The sequence below is a fragment of the Schistocerca gregaria genome, chromosome 9 (genome assembly GCF_023897955.1).
Source record: "Schistocerca gregaria isolate iqSchGreg1 chromosome 9, iqSchGreg1.2, whole genome shotgun sequence".
Lineage (NCBI taxonomy): Eukaryota > Metazoa > Arthropoda > Insecta > Orthoptera > Acrididae > Schistocerca > Schistocerca gregaria.
Genome location: NC_064928.1, coordinates 185,994,224 through 186,016,595, shown reverse-complemented (window position 1 = coordinate 186,016,595; position 22,372 = coordinate 185,994,224). Strand labels below are relative to the sequence as shown.

The following is a 22,372-nucleotide window of genomic DNA, read 5'->3' as shown; positions in this document are numbered from 1 at the left end:
TACGACAGGAAATTGTGCAACGGGAGATCGGCGCGCCTTCCTGCGTCTGTTGAAGCGACTGACAGCGGACGGTTCGGGAGAGCGATTTGGGGGTGCTGCGCCACGTTTTCTCGAGAAATCGCAGTTTATTAGAAGTTAAGTGATTGGTGATATTTTGTTTGATTTACTTTTGTTAAATTCTACTTGTTTTTTGGTGAGGCCACCAGCCGTTTTGCTGTGGGGTCGTCCCTCCATTCTTCTCCGTTTGCCCATCCACAGGTAGGTGGTGGTTTATAATTTGAGTGGTCCGTTTTTCCCTTGTGTAATTGGGGAGTTTAAGAGCAATCTGCGGTTCGGGTTGTTTAGTGAACCCCCCCCTCCCCTCTCGTCAATCTACCATACGTTAATAGCTGCCTCTGTCATGTCATTCGGATTCGGTGTTAACGAATTTATTGCTTAAAGGCCGAATTCTTGAAATATGTTTCTATCTTGCTTATCATCTTGCGAGGTCGTGTATGTGTAATGTAGAGCATGTCGTGCATTTTATGTAAGTCTGCATTTTATGGGTTTTATTTCAATAGTCATTTTAGGTTATAAGCTTGCCACCCTTCCACAGTAAGAATGCTTAAATTTTTTTTTATATATATATTTCACTTTCGGTCGAAAATAATTTGAGGGTTGTATCATTTCCATTCCTCTTACGGGGTGCATAGTTTACATGTTTGTATGAGTTGTTAAAATTTTTTGTTTAAAGTAATCTGGTGTGTTGCAGATTTACACCAGTGTACTCTTTCAGAGGTTGTAGTGAGCGGTCATGCCTATGACCGTGTTGAGAGGGAGCCGGCAAGCTTCTCAGCCCGAAGGCTCCTACTGTTAACATTGTTCCTGCCTCTAAATAAAACTGTAACTTGATATTTTGAGGGTGCTTTTCTGCTTATAATTTTAAATCTGTTTTGAAAAGCTTTTAGGAATAAATTCACATTTGTTAAAGGTATAGTTCCATCAGTTACTTCCTGGCAACTACTTCCAAGCTCACCTAGTGTGATTAAATGTGTTGATGTTCTTGATGAATCGCTAGTACATAAAGTAAATTCTTTACGAAAATATTTTGAAAGTCTAAATCTACGGTTCAGGAAGGTTGGTCCTATTATGTTACACGCAGTTCGATTGGTTAAAATTCCGCTCCCCTCGAACTCTATACGTTTCGCTTCTACAAATACTACCTGCTCAAAACAACTTGCTACTACTATCAAATTTCCATAGGTGGAGAAGATCCAATGCATCCCGTCCCATTGCAAGCTCGATTTTGGCTCCATGATGTCCCTTGGACATCGTATTTCTTCCGTCCTGGCTAAAAATAACTGCACCGTGCACGTGTCCGTATTGGTGCTTATCACCCTGGCTGAACATACCATTACCTTCCCTCTATGGCAGCTCCATAATTGCTCTGTCATCTTGGCGTACCGGCTGTTAACTGCCGACATCAGCAATACCTTCTTAGTTTCTGCTCCTACAAACTTGCTCAACGATCCCCTTTTCATTGACCTGAGGACAGGGATCACCATCACCCTTCCTCGCTCTTCAAAAAGACTGCTGTACCTAGCAAGCTCACAATACTCCAAAAATATGAAAATCCAATGCCTAATTAGTTTACGCAAACCCAATGACACATAACAAAAAACAAGAAACTACAAATACTCCACTACTTTCTGGATCGCAAAGCGTAAGGTACGGCATGTTGTACTCTATCTTCCTGGTTTTCTTTGCGCTGAACACCTCTCTTCACTCTCTCTTTCTTCCTCTTCCCTTCCTGTGACAAGCCTGGAATCACATCCGGACAACCCTTAAGGGGAGTAGGACGTCAAACGGGCCGACTTGGAGCAGGAGAGGCACCACAGGACATTTTAATTTCTACTGTCTATAATTTTATAAATAAATTCATAACACTTTGTCACCATGACCAGAAAGGATTGAGGACTCACACTCATCGCAGTGGAAGTTCAAAAACGTAGCAAAATACCTTTTTTTTAATGTGAAATTTCATCGTTTTTTCACTTATTACTGGCTGCATTTGTTGCTATAGGTACACTTCTCTTCTTAAGTAAGAGAGATTCTTAGATGAATTTTTCATAGCATACAAACAGTAGTTACAGGTGTATGAAAATCTAGAATTTTCCAAATTGAGATAATTAACTATAAACTTGAGTTTTTTCTAAACATGAAGTTTTTCATAAATTAAATAACTTCTAGAGTTTCATACACCTGTAATTATGGTTTGTATGCTGTGCAAAAGTCATCGAAGAATATCTCTCACTTAGGAAGAAAAGTTTACCTATAGCAACAAATGCAGCCAGTAGTAAGTGAAAAAATGATAAAATTTCACATGTAAAAAAATATGTTTTGTTTCATTTTTGAGCTTCCACTGCTATGAGTATGAATCCTGAATCCTTCCTGGTCGTGCTGTTAAAGTTTTATGAATTTATTTGTAAAAGCATAGACAGTAGAAAATGTCCTGTGGAGTCTCTCCTGCTCCAAGTCGGCCCGTTTGACGTCCTACCCCCCTTAAAAGGCGGCAACCGCCCAGTGTGTACTATCGTTGTCTAGTTGACAGCTGAAGTTTAACTTTAATGGGGAATGTGGTTTCAACTACCTGGTATGGCCCTCGATACCTCATGACGAGCTTCTTCGTTTTCCCTTTTGGCGTATAGGGACTGGATAGCATCACCCATTGCCCTACTCTAAACTTTAGTTAACTTCCTTTCCACTTCACTGCGTCTTCCTGCCTTTGCAAACCCTTCGTATTGGCCTTTTGTACCCATTTTCAAACATTCCGAATTGTTCTCGCGAATTGACATACAGATTCACCAATCCTTCCTTTCTGTAGCTTCATTAAATCAAACGGTGACGGCATTTTTCGCCCGTATACTGCCTCGCACGGAGACAAACTGGTACTGGTATGGACTTTTGCATTGTATGCGCACACAATATGCTTCAAATACTCGTCCCACTGACAGATGAGAATCCACATAAAAACTCAGCATCTTCCCTATTGTTCTGTGTGCCCGTCCTGTCCTTCCGTTCGCCTGTGGATGCAACGTGCTCGTCCTCAACTTCTTTATGTTCAACAATTTACACAGTTCGTTCATTAAATTCGACATGAAGTAGATCCCTTGATCAGTAATTATTGTCTTTGGTACACCAAACTTCAAAATCCAGTTGTTTACTAACGCTTGCACGACCATTGCTGCGTGTTGATTTGGCATAGCCACCATCTCCACATACCTCGAAAAATGATCTATTATTGTCAGAACGAATCTGTTCCCCAATGGTGTTTGACTGAAAGGTCCTAAGACATCAGTTCCCAACAAATAAAATGGACATGTCGCTTTCAGTAATTGTTGTAGCTGTATCTATTTCTGACTCAAATCTGCTTTCTGCACACATGGTGCATAATTCTTTACATTCTGATCCACATCTACTTTCCTACCTCTCCACCGTTACCTCTCCGCTACTCTCCTATTCCAAAGCAGAGGTTGAAAATACCACTCCAGTTATAAATTACCTTGTTTTCACATGACCGGTTTTGGACTGTTATAAGCCCATTCTCAGGTATCGTAGTTGTCTGTCGTCCCCGGGCGCCATGCGTACCAGATGCGGTGGGCTGTCTATGGGTGCAGGAGTCTCTTTACACCCGCCATGACCAGATAACACGTGATTATGTGCTTCCCTTAAAACCTTATCTCTCACTGCCCCCGGCCCTAACTTCGTTTCCCTGCACAGAAGACTGTCATGCATATTAAACTGTGGCTGTATCTGATACAATTTACAATCGTTGTCAGCATCCTGTAGTTTTTGCCATACTGCTAGGTCACAACCTATGTCTTCTATTTTTGCCACCTTTCTACTGAGTGCATCCACACTACCGTGGTTCTACTCACGTTTGTGCACCACCTCGCAGTCGAATTCACTAAGCCTCACAGCCCATCTAGGGAGTCTAGTGGGTGGATCCTTCAACCCCAACAACCACTTTAACGCAGCATGATGTGTCACTACCCGAAAACTTCTCCCATACAAGTAACATTTAAAATATGTGGTTCCATAGATTACGCTAAGCATCTCCCTCTCTATTTTTGAGTAGTTCCTCTATGCTGCATTCAGCTGCTTAGACACATAGGCTACAGGATGTTCTTTCCCATCAATTTACTGACTAAGAACCCACCCTAATGCTCTATTTGATGCATCACCTGCTAGAATAAATTCCTTTTCAAAATCTGGAAACACAAGAACCAGACTTGAGGTTAACACTTCTTTCCATTTGTCCAACGCTTTCTGGCACTCATTCGTCTACTCAAATTTCATACCCTTCCATTACAATCGCGTCAATGGCTCTGCTAAATCTGCAAAATCCTTCACGAACTTGCGATAGAATTGCAAATTCCGACAAATGATTGCACTTCCTTACCTGTTTTCGGCTCCCAATAATCCCTTACAGCCTGGATATGACCCAAATATTTTACTTCTTCCAATGCAAAATGACACTTCTCCAGGCTCAACGTCAAACGAGCTACTCTTAACCTCATGAAGACTCCCCTTAACCGCTGTCTATGCTGCTCCATACTACTTGAAAACAATATGTTTTCCAAATAGATAAGACACTTCCGTGGTGTCCAGCCCCTTAACACACTGTCTAGCAACGTCTGAAACGTTGCTGCAGCGTTTTTCAGACCGAGTGCCATTCTGATGGCGCCCCATCTGGTGCTGCGTGTAGCCAGTGGTGTGACATGCCCCGCCGTCCAGGAGAGCTGTCACACTTGAATGCCTTGTTAGTGAACTGGGGCCTATTTATACGCAGCTGTGCACCACTGTTTTGCTAACACGCCACTCCGAATCACGTGCTCATAACACCTAGATTGGGCAAGTGGGCCCCTTCTGCCTGTAACTTGCGCAATGCAAACCGCTGCATTTACTCTTTTCAGCAGTTGAAAGGCCCTGTGGCCTGCATTCTGTTCCGCAACTGCTGGTCAACGTAACTTACTGTCTTATCTTACTTTACTTTTTCGTGTCCGGAAACTACAATTTGTTTGCCCAGTATTGGGCAATGTCCAATGTTTCTTCTTTAGCCTGCCATAGACCGTCGAGGGTGCATCTGTGGGGGCAGGCAGGCAGGCCATTGTAGGAGATGTTCCATGTCCTGTCGAGTGCCGCTGTCGCATTTGTCGTCATTTTCGTCCAACAAACCCCATTTGATCAAATTAGATTTCACAGGAGCCACCCCAGTTCTGTTGCGGTTAAGCATTCTCCAGGTCTTCCAATCACCAGAAACGCCGATTGGTGGGTCCTCTCTTAGTGGATAGTAGATGTGGGGCTCATCTAAGGCGCAACTTAGGATACGGCGTCTGGATTTGAGTCCGCTGGGGCCACACTCTAGGCCAAATATTGAGTGACCGGCATCAAAGGTTTGTTTTAGCTTCTCGGTACGTTCATGGGCTTTCCTAAGTGAGTCAGGGTTTGTGAAACCTGCGGCCCTGTGAAGATTTTCTATGGGGGTTGGTTTCATGCAGCCTGTCACTATCCTGCATGTTTCATTCAAGCTAATATCTACCTTTTTTGCGTGGGCAGGCACATTCGGCAGTTGAGAAGCACAGAGCTTGGGCTGAAGTTCTGACCACGGTAGGTTGGGCACCCAATTTCCTATTGGAGAGCTTTCTTATTAGGGAATTTCGTGCTTCTACTTTTTTGCCTGTTTTTTCCGCGATGATATTTGTATGTCAATGTTCTGTCCAGCACGACGCCAATGTAGGTTGGAGTATCTGTGTGTTCTAGTAATGTCCCATCCCAGGTAACATTGAGCCTGTACGTAACTTACTGTCGACAGGCCTGCGCCTGGCTGTAACTTGTGGGCTCAGAAATATTGCACCGAATCTGACTTTTCTATCTTAAACGGTGGTGCCGCTACATAATTTACACCATTTTTAAATCCCAGATGGGAATGAAACAGAGATAAATCTTTGTTTGGTGTAGCATTGTTTCTTCTGTCGTTTTCACAAAGTAGTTGTGTCTGTTCTTTTGGACATGTCGGAAAAACAGACACCCATCCACCGTCCCCCCACCCCCTGCCCCCCCCCCCCCACAACACACACAGAATACAAAGGTTAGATGGCCAATTATCTGTTTAGTGCATATGCAAACTAAACTCACTCTTACGGGAATGGTGAGATGCTGCCAGTAATGAGGTTAAAATGGCTCTGAGCACTATGGGACTCAACAGCTGAGGTCATCAGTCCCTTAGAACTTAGAACTACTTAAACCTAACTAAGCTGAGGACATCAGACGCATCCATGTCCGAGGCAGGATTCGAACCTGCGACCGTAGCAGTCACGCGGTTCCGGACTGAAGTGCCTAGAACCGCGCGGCCACCGCGGCCGGCAAGTAATGAGGATAATGTGCAAGAGAATTACATTAGTAGTGTGTGAATAGTAGAGAATTTGGGTCTGACGGGAGGCGTGCTAGGATACTCCATGCAGTTGCGATGACCGCTGTGTTTGGATGGCTTAGTGGTCAGAGCATCTGCGTAGGAAGCAGGAGACCCAGGTTCGACACAGATTTTCAACTTCCCTTACTGATGACAGCCAATGTCTGGTCAAGGTCTTTAATTCCCTTGTTCTTGATGTGCGTAGATATCTGTAAGGCCTTGCAGCACTTAATCCAGTTGAATAGAAGATTTAGTTAAGAAAACGGAAGGAGGTCATACGCGTAGGTGTGGACTTGTACGTAGACGTTGCCCTCGACGCCGACAGTGCAGGAATGTGGCTTCATTCTGCTGTAGATGACTCCCGTCGCCACAGCCACCAGGTGCAGATTCCCGCCCACGCGGCAGATCGCTGCAGCACCCAAGTCGCCTGGACACACCGCCTACACAACACAAAGGGACACACTTGCCTCAGAACACCCCGTGTTCCAAATGCACAGCAGCTACATTCATACAGGACAGATTATTCGATTGCTTGTCATTTGTTTTGCAGCTAATGGGCTGACTCTCAATTGCAAGTAAACACTTATCTCGTTTATAACAACTAATTCAACTCACACCAATATTCAGGTGTAGAATACTGACACGTTATAGGTCACTATGGTGTAGTCAAGTGTGCTCATGAAACGATGTCATACTGCTGCTTCCCCACCATCAGATGTAGAATACAACAGGTCGTAAAGAAATGTGTAATCTGTCAAAGGACCAAACACTTACACAGATCATAGTTCAACGAATTATATCCTATTACACCATTACAATCCTTTGATCTCTTGTCATTCAATGCCACAGAACCTTTTCTCATGGCAAACGGAGGAGTGAAATATGTAATAGTTTTCTGTGATGTTTTTCTAAATATCTGTATATATGTGCCACTAAAACTCTAATCAAAGGGTCTATAATCAAACAAATTGTGAGAGAATATTTTGTGAGTGTGGATAAACAAGCTATTCTGACTGGTAATCCAAATGACTTCATAAGTGTGAAGTCGAAAAAATTAGCCAAGTCACCCAAATTTCATCCTCCTGTTACGTGTATATAAAGATAAAGAAGAAGGCGAAACATATGCTGATTTACCAAAATCCTTATTAGCTAGTTCAGAAATGTGGTAGGTGCGAAATGCAATAATGTCTCTGTCCACAAAACTTTCAAGTCCAGGAACATTTGGTACTCCTGTACCACCACGAACAATGGCTACGGTAAACCATCCGTTACCATGACCAAATGAATCATTTACGTCTAAACTAAAATTCAGTCTGCAACTGACGAAAACAGCAGGACCATCCAGCAGGGCTTGAGCGGCGACAGACTTAACTGGAATACGATTCTTCTTGTCTCCAGCTGTTGTAGCAAATTCGATGTTCTCGATGGTCTTGTAGAATCGTATTCCAGTTAAGTCTATCGCCGCTCAAGCCCTGCTGGATGGTCCTGCTGTTTTCGTCAGTTACAGATGGAATTTTAGTTTAGATATAAATGATTCATTTGGTCATGGTAACGGATGTTTAACAGGTCTGTCAGAACGTATACACCGCACTGACACACCAAATGAAGTGAAACATGGCACATTTTCAGCAAATACTAAATAATTTGCTGCACTCATCAACGAGTTTTACACCAATCGAATTAATGTACGATAAGTATAAAGTAGGCGACTGGGTTTAGCTCCGTAAGTTTTCTTATAAGAAGATACCGTTATATAAAGTTTAGGCAAACCTTAATAACGTTGGAAGCAAAGGCAAGAGCTAGGAAACAACAGTACCATAACTGCTTTTCACATTCGACAGGAGGTGTTATTGCACATACAGCCTCAATCCACCAAGCACAAAAATCTTGAAAAAAATGCCCATACATTATACATACATATGGCCATACATTATACACAGGATACCACACCCAGGATGCTATTTATTGAGCAACACAAAAGTAGAGGAAATACGTGAATTATATCCACACAAAGATATCAAAGACTCTAATATGCTAAATGTAAGAGGTCAATGCGCCTCAACCTCTTCAGTACCTACAGTCTTTACGGAAAATATAACAGTCTATAATGCTTCTAGAAATTTGGAGAGTCCATCTGATAGTAAAAAATGAAATCACCTTTGGAATGTGACTCAATATACATTCTTCGCTTAACTACAAGCAAAATACCCTTGTTACTTCTGAAACAAATTTGTGACTCCCGAAATGAATGTTAGACTAGGTACAATCCAAGGTAAGTAGGAACATTCTTTGAAATCTATTACGTAAATTTTGTTACTCTATTCAGAGCGAAATGACAATATACAAACTGGATGAATGTAAGAGACACAACGTGTTGTTCAAACATTTACTAGTGACAATGACAAAATAAGACTTAGTTGAACAAACAAAATACTATGAATAAACCGCATTAAGTTAACACTGACACCGTGTAAGACCAAATTACATGAAATTTGAACAAGTGAAGTAACAAATTTTCAATGTTATTTATAAACTAGTAATAGGAAAAAAGAGCACTCTTAATAACCCATATCGCTGGCCAATGTATTAACCATAAACTTGTACATATACTATTACCACACAATTTGTATTTTCTACACAGATTTTGCTATTGGGAATTATTTTATCTAATGAAATATCTATTTTGCCAAGCCATTATATGACAAACTTCAAAACCAACGTCACACATACAATCGTATGTAGCCGTATATCAGAGTAAAAAGTTATATACAAAGAAACTATTTACACGGAAAGAGCTATGGTCCCCCGTGAAGAAAGAACTATTTACAGAAAGGTTACGATTATACTAAGTAATATGTAAAACAAATGTCATCGAATAAGCTGTGTAGAGGAACAGGCTAATGAATATAGTGACAGTACTCAAATTAAGTGCGATTGGTATTACATTATGTACTGCTGATCACAATAAAAAAGAACTATGCTATTCATATGTAACTACAATAGATTAAACTATGACGATTATACAATACTTTACACTGTTCAATTGAAAACTACCTCTACATTATCACAGGACGTTAAACCCTAATCTTTCTTCTTCTTCCTTTTGGAAAAAGCAAAATGAGATACAAATTTTCGACACCGCATTAGAAAAGTTAAAATCATAAAACTTTTTTTTCTTTTTACAATTACATATATAATAGTCGCAGGTAATAAAAAGTATAAAAAGATCGGAGCTATCTTTTTAGAGGCCGCTGGCCGTCTGCTATACAGGGTGTTACAAAAAGGTACGGCCAAACTTTCAGGAAACATTACTCACACAGAAATAAAGAAAAGATATTATGTGGACATGTGTCTGGAAACGCTTAATTTCCATGTTAAAAATCATTTTAGTTTCGTCAGTATGTACTGTACTTCCTCGATTCATCGCCAGTTGGCCCAATTGAAGGAAGGTAATGTGGACTTCGGTGCTTGTGTTGACATGCGACTCATCAGTACGTAGCATCAACAGGTTAGTGTTCATCACGAACGTGGTTTGCAGTCAGTGCAATGTTTACAAATGCGGAGTTGGCAGATGCCCATTTGATGTATGGATTAACACGGGGCAATAACCCTGGCGCGGTACGTTTGTATCGAAACAGATTTCCAGAACGAAGATGTTCCGACAGGCAGACGTTCGAAGCCATTGATCGGCGTCTTAGGGAGCACGGAAGATTCCTGCCTATGACTCGCGACTGGGGAAGACCTAGAACGACGAGGACACCTGCAATGGACGAGGCAATTCTTCGTGCAGTTGACGATAACCCTAATGTCAGCGTCAGAGAAGTTGCTGCTGTACAAGGTAACGTTGACCACGTCACTGTACGGAGAGTGCTACGGGAGAACCAGTTGTTTCCGTACCGTGTACAGCGTGTGCAGGCACTATCAGCAGCTGACTGGCCTCCACGGGTACACTTCTGCGAATGGTTCATCCAACAATGTGTCAATCCTCATTTCAGTGCAAATGTTCTCTTTACGGGTGAGGCTTCATTCCAACGTGATCAAATTGTAAATTTTCACAATCAACATGTGTGAGCTGACGAGAATCCGCACACAATTGGGCAATCACGTCATCAACACAGATTTTCTGTGAACTTTTGGGCAGGCATTGTTGGTGATGTCTTGATTGAGCCCCATGTTCTTCCACCTACGCTCAATGGAACACGTTATCATGATTTCATACGGGATACTCTACATGTGCTGCTAGAACATGTGCCTTTATGAGTACGACACATGTGGTTCGTGCACGATGGAGCTACTGCACATTTCAGTCGAAGTGTTCGTACACTTCTCAAAAATACACTCCTGGAAATTGAAATAAGAACACCGTGGATTCATTGTCCCAGGAAGGGGAAACTTTATTGACACATTCCTGGGGTCAGATACATCACATGATCACACTGACAGAACCACAGGCACATAGACACAGGCAACAGAGCATGCACAATGTCGGCACTAATGCAGTGTATATCCACCTTTCGCAACAATGCAGGCTGCTATTCTCCCATGGAGACGATCGTAGAGATGCTGGATGTAGTCCTGTGGAACGGCTTGCCATGTCATTTCCACCTGGCGACTCAGTTGGACCAGCGTTCGTGCTCGACGTGCAGACCGCGTCAGACGACGCTTCATCCAGTCCCAAACATGCTCAATGGGGGACAGATCCGGAGATCTTGCTGGCCAGGGTATTTGACTTACACCTTCTAGAGCACGTTGGGTGGCACGGGATACATGCGGACGTGCATTGTCCTGTTGGAACAGCAAGTTCCCTTGCCGGTCTAGGAATGGTAGAACGATGGGTTCGATGACGGTTTGGATGTACCGTGCACTATTCAGTGTCCCCTCGACGATCACCAGAGGTGTACGGCCAGTGTAGGAGATCGCTCCCCACACCATGATGCCGGGTGTTGGCCCTGTGTGCCTCGGTCGTATGCAGTCCTGATTGTGGCGCTCACCTGCACGGCGCCAAACACGCATACGACCATCATTGGCACCAAGGCAAAAGCGACTCTCATCGCTGAAGACGACACGTCTCCATTCGTCCCTCCATTCACGCCTGTCGCGACACCACTGGTGGCGGGCTGCACGATGTTGGGGCGTGAGCGGAAGACGGCCTAACGGTGTGCGGGACCGTAGCCCAGCTTCATGGAGACGGTTGCGAATCGTCCTCGCCGATACCCCAGGAGCTACAGTGTCCCTAATTTGCTGGGAAGTGGCGGTGCGGTCCCCTACGGCACTGCGTAGGATCCTACGGTCTTGGCGTGCATCCGTGCGTCGCTGCGGTCCGGTCCCAGGTCGACGGGCACGTGCACCTTCCGCCGACCACTGGCGACAACATCGATGTACTGTGGAGACCTCACGCCCCACGTGTTGAGCGATTCGGCGGTACGTCCGCCCGGCCTCCCGCATGCCCACTATACGCTCAAAGTCTGTCAACTGCAGATACGGTTCACGTCCACGCTGTCGCGGCATGCTACCAGTGTTAAAGACTGCGATGGAGCTCCGTATGCCACGGCAAACTGGCTGACACTGACGGCGGCGGTGCACAAATGCTGCGCAGCTAGCGCCATTTGACGGCCAATACCGCGGTTCCTGGTGTGTCCGCTGTGCCGTGCGTGTGATCATTGCTTGTACAGCCCTCTCGCAGTGTCCGGAGCAAGTATGGTGGGTCTGACACACCGGTGTCAATGTGTTCTTTTTTCCATTTCCAGGAGTGTAGATTCGGTGACCGATGGATTGGTAGAGGCCTGCCATTTCCATGACCTCCACGCTCTCCTGACCTCAACCCTCTTGACTTTCATTTATGGGAGCATTTTAAAGCTCTTGTCTGCGCAACCACGGTACCAAATGTAGAGTCTCTTCGCCCTGGTATTGTGGACGGCTGTGATACAATACGCCATTCTCCAGGGGTGCATCAGCGCATCAGGGATGCATGTATCCTCGCTAACGGAGGACATTTTCAACATTTCCTGTAACAAAGTGTTTGAAGTCACGCTGGTACGGTCTCTTGCTGTGTGTTTCCATTCCATGAGTAATGTGATTTGAAGAGAAGTAATAAAATGAGCTCTAACATGGAATGTAAGAGTTTCCGGACACATGTCCACATAACATATTTTCTTTCTTTGTGTTTGAGGAATGTATCCTGAAAGTTTGGCCGTACCTTTTTTTAACACCCTGTATACGGTAAATCTACTGCTGTCACCGGCTCGCCAATGGTTCGTCCATGTCGGGTATATTAAGCCACGTTGCTCTGATAACCGTTCGTCCAACACGAAACGTTGTAAATAAACACGCTCTGTCGAAACAGACAACATTCCAGTAGAACTACTGATAGCCTTGGGAGAGCCATTCATGACAAAACTCTTCCACCTAATGATCAAAATGCTTTAGATAGGCAAAATACCGTCAGCCTTTCAGAAGAATATAGTAATTCCAATCCTAAAGAAAGTGAATGTTGATAGATGTGAAAATTACCGACCTATCTGTTTAATAAGTCACGGTTGAAAGATACTAACACCAATTCTTTACAGACGAATGGAAAAGCTGGAAGAAGCCTACCTCGGGGAATATCAGCTTGGACTGAGTAGAAATGTTGGAACAAGCGCGGCAGTACTGACACAACGACTTATAAGATGGGTTAAGGAAAGACAATCCTGTTGTTGTTGTTGTTGTTGTTGTTGTGGTCTTCAGTCCTGGTTTGATGTAGCTCTCCATGCCAATCTATCCTGTGCAAGCTCCTTCTTCTCCCAGTACCTACTGCAACCTACATCCTTCTGAATCTGCATAGTGTATTCATCTCTTGGTCTCCCTCTACGATTTTTACCCTCCACGCTGCCCTCCAATGCTAAATTTGTGATCCCTTGATGCCTCAGGACATGTCCTACCAACCGATCCCTTCTTCTAGTCAAGTTGTGCCAGAAACTTCTCTTCTCCCCAATCCTATTCAACACCACCTCATTAGCTATGTGACCTACCCACCTAATTTTCAAAATTCTTCTGTAGCACCACATTTCGAAAGCTTCTACTCTCTTCTTGTCAGAACTATTTATTGTCCATGTTTCACTTCCTTTCTAGTATTTGGTGGCTTCGAGAAATCTTTTGACAATGCTGACTGGAATACTCTCTTTCACATTCTAAAGGTAGCAGGGTTCAAACAGAGGGAGTGAAAAGCCATTTACAATTTGTATGGAAACCAGGTGGCAGCTACAAAAGTCGAGCAGCACGAAAGGTAAGCAGTGGTTGAGAAGGGAGTGAGACAGGGCTGTAGCCTAAATCACATGTTATTCAAACCGTATATCGAGCAAGCAGTAAAGGGAACAAAAGAAATTTTGGAGTAGGAATTAAAATCCAGAGAGAAGAGATATAAACCTTGAGGTTTGCGAATGACATTGTATTTCTGTCAGAGACAGCAAAGGACCTGGAAGAGCAATTGAACGGGGTAGACAGGAGGATATAAGATGAACATCAATTACAGCAAAACAATGATAATTGGGTGTAGGGGTAGCTGAGGGAATTAGATTAGGAAATGAGACACTGAAAGTTGTACATGAGCTTTGCTATTTGGGAGCAAAATAACTGACGATGGTAGATTAGGAAATGAGACACTGAAAGTTGTACATGAGCTTTGCTATTTGGGAGCAAAATAACTGACGATGGTCGAAGAAGAGAGGATGTAAAATATAGACTGACTATGGCAAGGAAAGCATTTATGAAGAAGACAAATTTGTTGAGGACGAATATAGAATTAAGTGTCAGGAAGTCATTTCTGAGAGTATTTGTATGGTGTGTAGCCATGTACGGAAGTGAAATATCAATGATAAAGAGTCCAGACAAGAAGACAATAAAAAGCTTTCGCAATGTGGTTCTACAGATAAAAACTACCCTTCACTCCCAGTCGCCCCATACTAAACTGTCAAAAGTCGCGACTTATTTTAAACGCACTGTAATATTTATATTTTTCACTCAGCTAATCGCTGCTGAATCCTTCTTATTATGCTACAAACCGATTATATATGTATACCTGTTTCCATTGCATTTTATGTTAGGTTCACTGGTGACTCTGAGTGTGAATATTGTGTTTAAATGCCTTTACAACAATAATTTTGTATTACTCTTTGTACAACGTGAACATATGTCCAATGAAATACAAACGTGGTGCCACATTTGAGGGTGAATGAACACAACACTCAAAGCTGTACGTAATCGCTTAACACGCAGAGTAAATTAATGTGAGATTCACTGTACTTCAGCTAGCAGAGCTACACTAATTTTCAGTTGTTTCAACGTGCTGAATATAAATGTACCTACTTACCCACAAATCACAATTATACGTAATTTGAGGGGGAAGGGTTTTTATTTGGTACCTTCCACCTCCAGTGCAAACCTTCCGCCAAGAGGGATGTGCTATTTCGCACCATTCCCTACAAAATTCTTATTGCTTCATAACTCCTTAATTATGAATAACTGCCCTTAGATCAATCTGCGTGTGTATTCACATATACATACACATCAAGCACAACTCGGTACATTCAGTACTTTTCCTAATAACTTTTTGTCTCCATACCACTCAGAATATATGCTTATCAACATTTAATATTTTCTTATACGTTCTTTGACGATGATTTGCCTGCTGCATTGTTTTTGTGTAAGTAACGTTTCTTCCATAATGAAACTTAACTTATCTTCAGGTTTTTAGTTGCAAGCTATAAAAGATTTTGCCAGTTTCATCAGGTATGCCTAATTTCATTCAATGAGAGGAAAGGAAATCGGCCGTGTCCCTTCAATGGAACCATCCCGGAATTTGCCTGGAACGATTTAAGAAAATCACGGAAATCCTAAATCAAGATGGCCGGACGCGTGTTTGAACCGTCGTCCTCCCGAACGTGAGTCCAGTATGCTAACCACTGCGCCACCTCGGTCGATGGATGTCTGCAATATAGTTTCATGTGGATCATGAAAGTAACTCTCTGTAACTGTAAGTCGTTTAATACAGCAAAAAGAGAAAATAAATATTTTATTTGTGAAACGAGAAATGTTACATCTTACGAAGAAATATATTATGTCAGTCCCCCCATTTTGTTCATGCGAATGATAAAAACGCAAAAAATAAAGTAATCAATTTACATGAAATTACGAGATACGTAAAACCAATGTACTCTGTACAATAAGTATAACAGAAATATCTATAGTTCAAAATAATGACAATGTTTCGAATATTATAAACGTTATTTAAGAAAGGAGAGAGAAGTGATACACCAACACAGCGTACCACAGGTTAAAAAATGTTAATCTAGTCAGTTTCTTCAATTCAGTAATATGTCAGGTGCTAAGCATAAATTACATCGCAGATTATCGCGACAGCAAAGGAAAATAAAGAACTATTTCCGGTTCTGTCTTCTTACGTAATTGCACAAACTGCAAAACTACCCGAAAGCTTATATAACTGTGTTCAAAACCCTGGAAGAATTTAGAAAAAATAAGAAAACATAGGAGCTTTATAAAACTGACAAATACAAAACCTAAAATTAAGTTCATGAGAGAAATTTCGGACTAATTTGAGATTAAGACAGGAGTTAGACAAGGTGTCAGATCATCTCCAGTGTTGTTGAATTGCATAATTGAAAGCATCATCACGTAATATAGAAAGAAAGTAGCAGAATTTAACATCAAAATTGGAATACACATTGTCTGAGAGACGGATAATTTCAAAATTGGTTGCAAACGATTTAGTAATTCTGGCAGACAGCTTAGAGGCGGCACAAAATTAAAGAGCAGTACTTAACAAAATAACAAGAAAACATGCGCTAAGAATCTGCTTCGAAAACACGGTAGAAACTTCACTATCAAAATTAATCAAAAAGTATGGAAATACCAAGAGGACAGACAAAATTAAACATCTCAGACTAGTTAGTCAACCCAATGGAAGGGGAGAAAGAAGCCGTTAACATATGATTATGAAAGATATATCTGTACTTGCTATTTCATCTAGCAGAAGACGTTTATAATAAAAAACTCTCTGATTCAAAGAATTATAAGAGAAGGGAGTGAAATGCCATGACCACTTGAAAATAATGGGGAAATATCTGCGGCAGGGAGAGTATATGAGTGACCATTTCGGCTATCCGTAAACACTTCACGGTGTCCGCCTCGATAGCTGAGAGAGAATGCCATGCAAAGGGGCCCGGATTCGATTCCCGACTGGGTTGAGTATTTTCTTCGCTGAGGGACTGAGTGTTGTATTTTCTTCATAATCATCATATCATTTCCATCAACACGCAAGTAGCCGAAGAGGCGTCAACTGGAAAGGCAACTGGTCTACCCGATGGGAGGTGCTGGCCACACGACTTCACGGTCAGACTCAAACTTACGTATATCGTCGTCCATGTATGTATTGAAATGTGCTTGTTCAAAGAATTAAAAGAGAAAAGAGTGATATGGTATGGCCATATGAGAAGAATAGGGGAAATATACGAGGCATGGAGAGTTATATGAGTGAGCATTTCGGCTATGTGTGCACATTTCATGGCCAGATCCATACTTCCTTATGTATGTATATTGAAATATACATGTTCAAAGAATTAGAAGGGAATACGGTGAAATGCTATGGCGATTTGTCAAGAATGGGGGAAATAGCGAAGGCATGGAGGGTATCGAAGTGGCATCAGAAGAGAAGCAGATGATGGAGATTAAGAAAGAGCTGGACAAAACAAGTGTTGTTAAGAAAGCAAGAAGGAGCAATAGGCCCAAAGAGGTTTCTTGGTATGGTAGGGAATATTAGTGAAGACGTGAGAATGGCCAGAAAACTTCCAACGAACTCTAGAAATAAACTAAGTTGTATCCTAAAGATGTGGCCACCTCTGTGACTGAGTGGTTAGCCTACACGGCTGCCATGCGGAAGACCCAGACTGGGTTACCGATAATTCAAAGTCTGGAAAGACGGCAAAACAACCGAGAGAGTGGTTTGCTGCCGACGTACCCCGCATACCACATTCACATGATGCCGAGTGATAGCGGATGACACGGCGGTAGGTCGGGGTCTCTTAGTCCTTCAGAGCCTGGACTAGTAGCCTGTTTATGTATCGATGGTTTGAGACTCCCAAATGCCATCATGGATATAAGGTGTGGAAGGAATGTAGGGCGCATGACCGCTGAAGTGTCGGAACATTGATGTTGTCAATCACCTGAATGGCTGTCTTCAGCTCAGCAATGGTTTTGGGGTTATTGCTGTAAACCTTGCCTTTCATAAAGCGCTACAAAAAGATTCAGAGAGTATGGCAGCCAATTGAGGCCCATGCCAGTGGCCTCAGGGTACGCCAGAGTCAGAATGCGGTCCCCAGGACATCAAACACTCAATGGTATCGAGCTCTATCTTCCATGAACCACATCTTGAAATCAGGGTGACTATGGATAATGAGGATGAAATCATCTTCCAAACCTTTTACATACCATTCAGTAGTCACCATGCCATTAAGGAATATCGCACCAATTAATCTGTGACTGGACACTGCACATCACACAATCACCTGTTGAGTGTGAAGAGACTTCTCGATCAAGAAAGGTGGATACACAGTCCCCCAAATGTCCCAATTTTGCTTATTGACAAACCCTTCCAAATGAAAGTGGGCTTCATCACCAAACAAAACCGTGGATGTGCATACTAATTACCATCATGCCCCATGGCCAACCATGCAGTTTGACTGTCCTAACATAAACTGACAATTTTATTTCATATTGTTCAGTAACTGTCACAGTGTATGTACCTTATAGAACAGTTCATGATGGGAAATGTGGTGTTATACAATATCGACAACATGCCAGGCAATCTATGTCCAGAGGATGCAGTGAAACGTGCCACCTGGCTCATAGAGACACACCCTCTGCTGCATGTGTGAGTAGTGCCACCACTGAGCCAGCTCGTAAAGACGCCACACTAACGCCAGTCAGTCTAACCATGGAGTTCACTTGGAGCCTATGCAGCATTGCCAGTTTGCCCCTCCATTATTGTGATTGTCTGTAAGAACTAATTTGGCATACTATTTGGGCTTTCAGAAGAAAGAAAGTAAACAACATTACATAAATGTTATATGTGGGTCTAATTATTATGCAGTCTGACTCAAGCGCCAAGCTGTCCCTCAGCCTCCAGCTATGGACTGACCCAACAACTAGCAAGAAGGTTGTAACCAAGGAAGTTCCCAAAATTGGCCTGCACTTGGTAATGTTTTTTCGCTATTTTGCGTCTCTAACAAATAGTTGGATATGGTGAAGATGAAGAAGTACAACAAGGAGAAGAGTATGAAGATAGTGGTGGTGGTGGTGGTGGTTATGAATTCGTAGTTGTTAGTGGTAGCATTTCCTACACTGCTGGCCCGGCCACACCTCCGGCAGTTGGCAGGGGCGCTTGTTGCAACTGACCTGGGTCTTGGTGTCCCTGGTGCAGATCGAGGTAGGGCCCCTGGCGTGAATACCGGGGCAGTCCCACGTATTGGGAATCTCCTGCAGAATGGACCGACCCACGAGGCACTGTTTATGCGATTCGTCGCTTAATCCAAAGCCTGTTACTATGCACGTTAAATTTGTTCTGAAACAAAAAGAATTAGAAGGTTTCTAAGTTGACAGATTGTAATCGGATGTAATACACTACTGGCCATAAAAATTGCTACACTACGAAGATGACGTGCTACAGGCGCGAAATTTAACCGACAGGAGGAAGATGCTGTGATATGCAAATGATTAGCTTTTCAGAGCATTCACGCAAGGTTGGCGCAGGTGGCGACACCTACAACGTCCTGACATGAGAAAGTTTCCAACCGATTTCTCATACACAAACAGTAGTTGACCGGCGTTGCCTGGTGAAACGTTGTTGTGATGCCTCGTGTAAGGAGGAGAAATGCGTACCGTCACGTTTCCGACTTTGATAAACGTCGTATTGTAGCCTATCACGATTGCGGTTTATCGTATCATGACTTTGCTTCTCCCCTTCGTCGAGATCCAATGAGTGTTAGCAGACATATCGAATCGATGGGTTCAGGAGGGTAATACATAACGCAATGCTGGATCCCAACGGCCTCGTATCACTAGCAGTCGAGATGACAGGCATCGTGTACGCATGGCCGTAACGGATCGTGCAGTCACGTCTCGATCCCTGAGTCAACAGATGGGGACGTTTGCAAGACAACCACCATCTGCACGAAGTTCTACGATGTTTGCAGCAGCTTGGACTATCAGCTCGGAGACCATGGCTGTGGTTACCCTTGACGCTGCATCACAGACAGGAGCGCCAGCGACGACGTACTCGACAATGAATCTGGATGCACGAATGGCAAAACGTCAATTTTTCGGATGACTCCAGGTTCTGTTTACAGCATCATGATGGTCGCATCCGTGTTTGTTGACAACGCGGTGAAAGCACATTTGAAGCGTGTATTCGTCATCACCATACTGCCGTACCACCTGGCGTGATTGTATGGGGTGCCATTGGTTACACGTCTCGGTAACCTCTCGTTCACATTGACGGAAATTTGAACAGTGGACGCTACATTTCAGATGTGTTACGACCCGTGGCTCTACCCTTCATTCGATCCCTGCGAAACCCTACATTTCAGCAGGATAATGCACGACCGCATGTTGCAGGTCCAGTACGGGCCTTTCTGGATACAGAAAATGTTCGACTGCTGCCCTGGCCAGCATATTCTCAAGATCTCTCACCAACTGAAAACGTCTGGTCAATGGTGGCCGAGCAACTGGCTCGCCACAATACGCCAGTCACTACTCTTGATGAACTGTGTTATCGTGTTGAAGCTGCATAGGCAGCTGTACCTGTACACGCCATCCAAGTTTTGGTTGACTCAATGCCCAGGCGTATCAAGGCCGTTATTACGGCCACAGGTGGTTGTTCTGGGTACTGATTTCTCAGGATCTATACACCCAAATTGTGTGAAAGTGTAACCACATGTCATTTCTAGTAAAATATATTTTTCCAGTGAATACCCGTTTATCATCTGCATTTCTTCTTGGTGTAGCTATTTTAATGGCCACTAGTGTAGAATAGATGAAAAAAGAATCACTTTTAGCAGGGCGGCAATCCTGTTTCACAGATTTGTAAGCCCACAGTTTGCAAAACGGTTCAGCACACAGAACGAATTTCACGCATGTGGGGCAGTGCAATAGCATAAAAGACGTTAGTGGCATCTTGTATATTTGTAGAAACTGTTCTCTCTCTCTCTCTCATCATAATCTACTTGGCGTTGGTTGAGCTTATTAACACTGAAGATTTGGCGCCGCACACAATATACAGGATGTTCGGAAATTCCTTTTGCAAACTTATAGGACTTGTAGAAGGGAGTGAGTACATAATATTTTGAATTGTAACCCATGTATTTGAGTACATGCTGGTAATGCTACCTGTTTTACAATAATTGGTTAGGCGTGACCAAGTGCATCACTTGCTTTACATTTCCACTCATTAATAGCCAAATAAATTGCTCATATAGTTGCTGGCGGGTTCTCTTCAACTTGATGCAGTCCCGCCTCTTCCAGTTAGGGTGAGCGGTGTCTCCTTGGAGCATCACAATCACACTTGCTGATGGTGAAGCTGCTCTTTCGTGAATCCGGTGCGTAACTGTGACAAAAAGGGTATGCGAAAAAGGGTATGCGATGGAGCCGGACGTTGTGGAAAATAATGTTAATAAAGGCGACTAGCAGCTCTTCCATTACCGTGATATTCCCCATTCATAAGGATCATGTCGGTGTATTCTACAAACCTTTACTCAACCATGTCGCCGTAACACTCGCGTACATGTGACCGAGGCTCGAACCAGGGCAGAGAGGTAGGATAGACGTCAAATGACATCAGCCGATCCGAAGTAACCACCTCCCACCATGACTACCCTGTTGCACACCTACCTAGCAAACATGCTGCCAAACGGCTGTAGCACGGAAATGGTACGTATCCAGCCATGGGTTCCTATTCAAAGTATTATATACTCACTCCTCTCCAGGAGTCCTAAAAGTGCGTAACGGGAATTTTCGAGCACCCTGTTATTTCAATAGGTTGTCTCCATTGAACAAGTTTTCTAGTATTTCTATAAAAATCGGTTAAAGAATATTAATGAGGAAATAGCACCTCTTGTCATTTTTATGGGCTGTCTAAGGCATCTGACTGTACATATCAGAAATTTTTGTAGCCACTTAAAGTTTATGGCCCTCTCGTTACAACGAGTAAATGGATTACTTTATATTTAACTGATACCAGATGATCATCTATTTTCTGTCTTGTGTATGTTTATGATGAATCTTCTTCTAATCTGGGACAAATTAGTATTGGTAGTCTACAGAGCTCAGTCTACATCTACAGCTACATTCGTAAATATACTGCGTAAACCAGCGTACGGTGCACCTATACATAAAACTGTAATTGGTCGATGTCTGCACATAGGACATCTTTAAGAAAACTTAATATAGGGGGTCGTTCTAACATCAATAGAAAGTAAAACAATTACTTTTTGGAATATTTTTTGTTTGTCTGTCAGTCTGTCTGTCCGTGTGTTTGTATGGGTATCAAGCAAAACTGCTGAACGAAAGTGGATGTGGTTTTCCACAGTTGTATTGTTGGAGGTGTAACGTAATATCTGGTACATGTTTCATTTTCATATGCAGCCTAGAAGCCGAGTTCTAGTTCTCTATGCATACAAAGTGTTTTCTTTAACTGTATCAGCAATGGGAAATCGGAATCCATTGCAGATACAGGGAGATTGTCTTAGGAACATTTAGGTGTTTTTTCTGAAAACATTTTTGCTCTAATCAAATGTTTGTCAAGCATGTTGTAAGGTGTCAGGCGAATCCAACACCTTCCATGGAAACCCTGACATGATAAGCAAATCCAGTAGT

At 42.9% G+C, this 22,372-nt stretch overlaps 1 protein-coding gene across 1 annotated transcript in view; it reads right to left on the bottom strand.

Moving 5' to 3' along the window:
- The window catches only part of LOC126291781 (uncharacterized), a 110,364-nt gene that overhangs the window by 17,636 nt on the left and 70,356 nt on the right, over window positions 1-22,372 (bottom strand). Inside the window, exons 3-4 of the mRNA XM_049985473.1 lie at window positions 18,899-19,064; window positions 6,731-6,891 (exon numbers count right to left, since the gene is read on the bottom strand). Coding sequence (XP_049841430.1) covers window positions 6,731-6,891; window positions 18,899-19,064 — 327 coding nt within the window. The remainder of the gene's footprint in view (window positions 1-6,730; window positions 6,892-18,898; window positions 19,065-22,372) is intronic.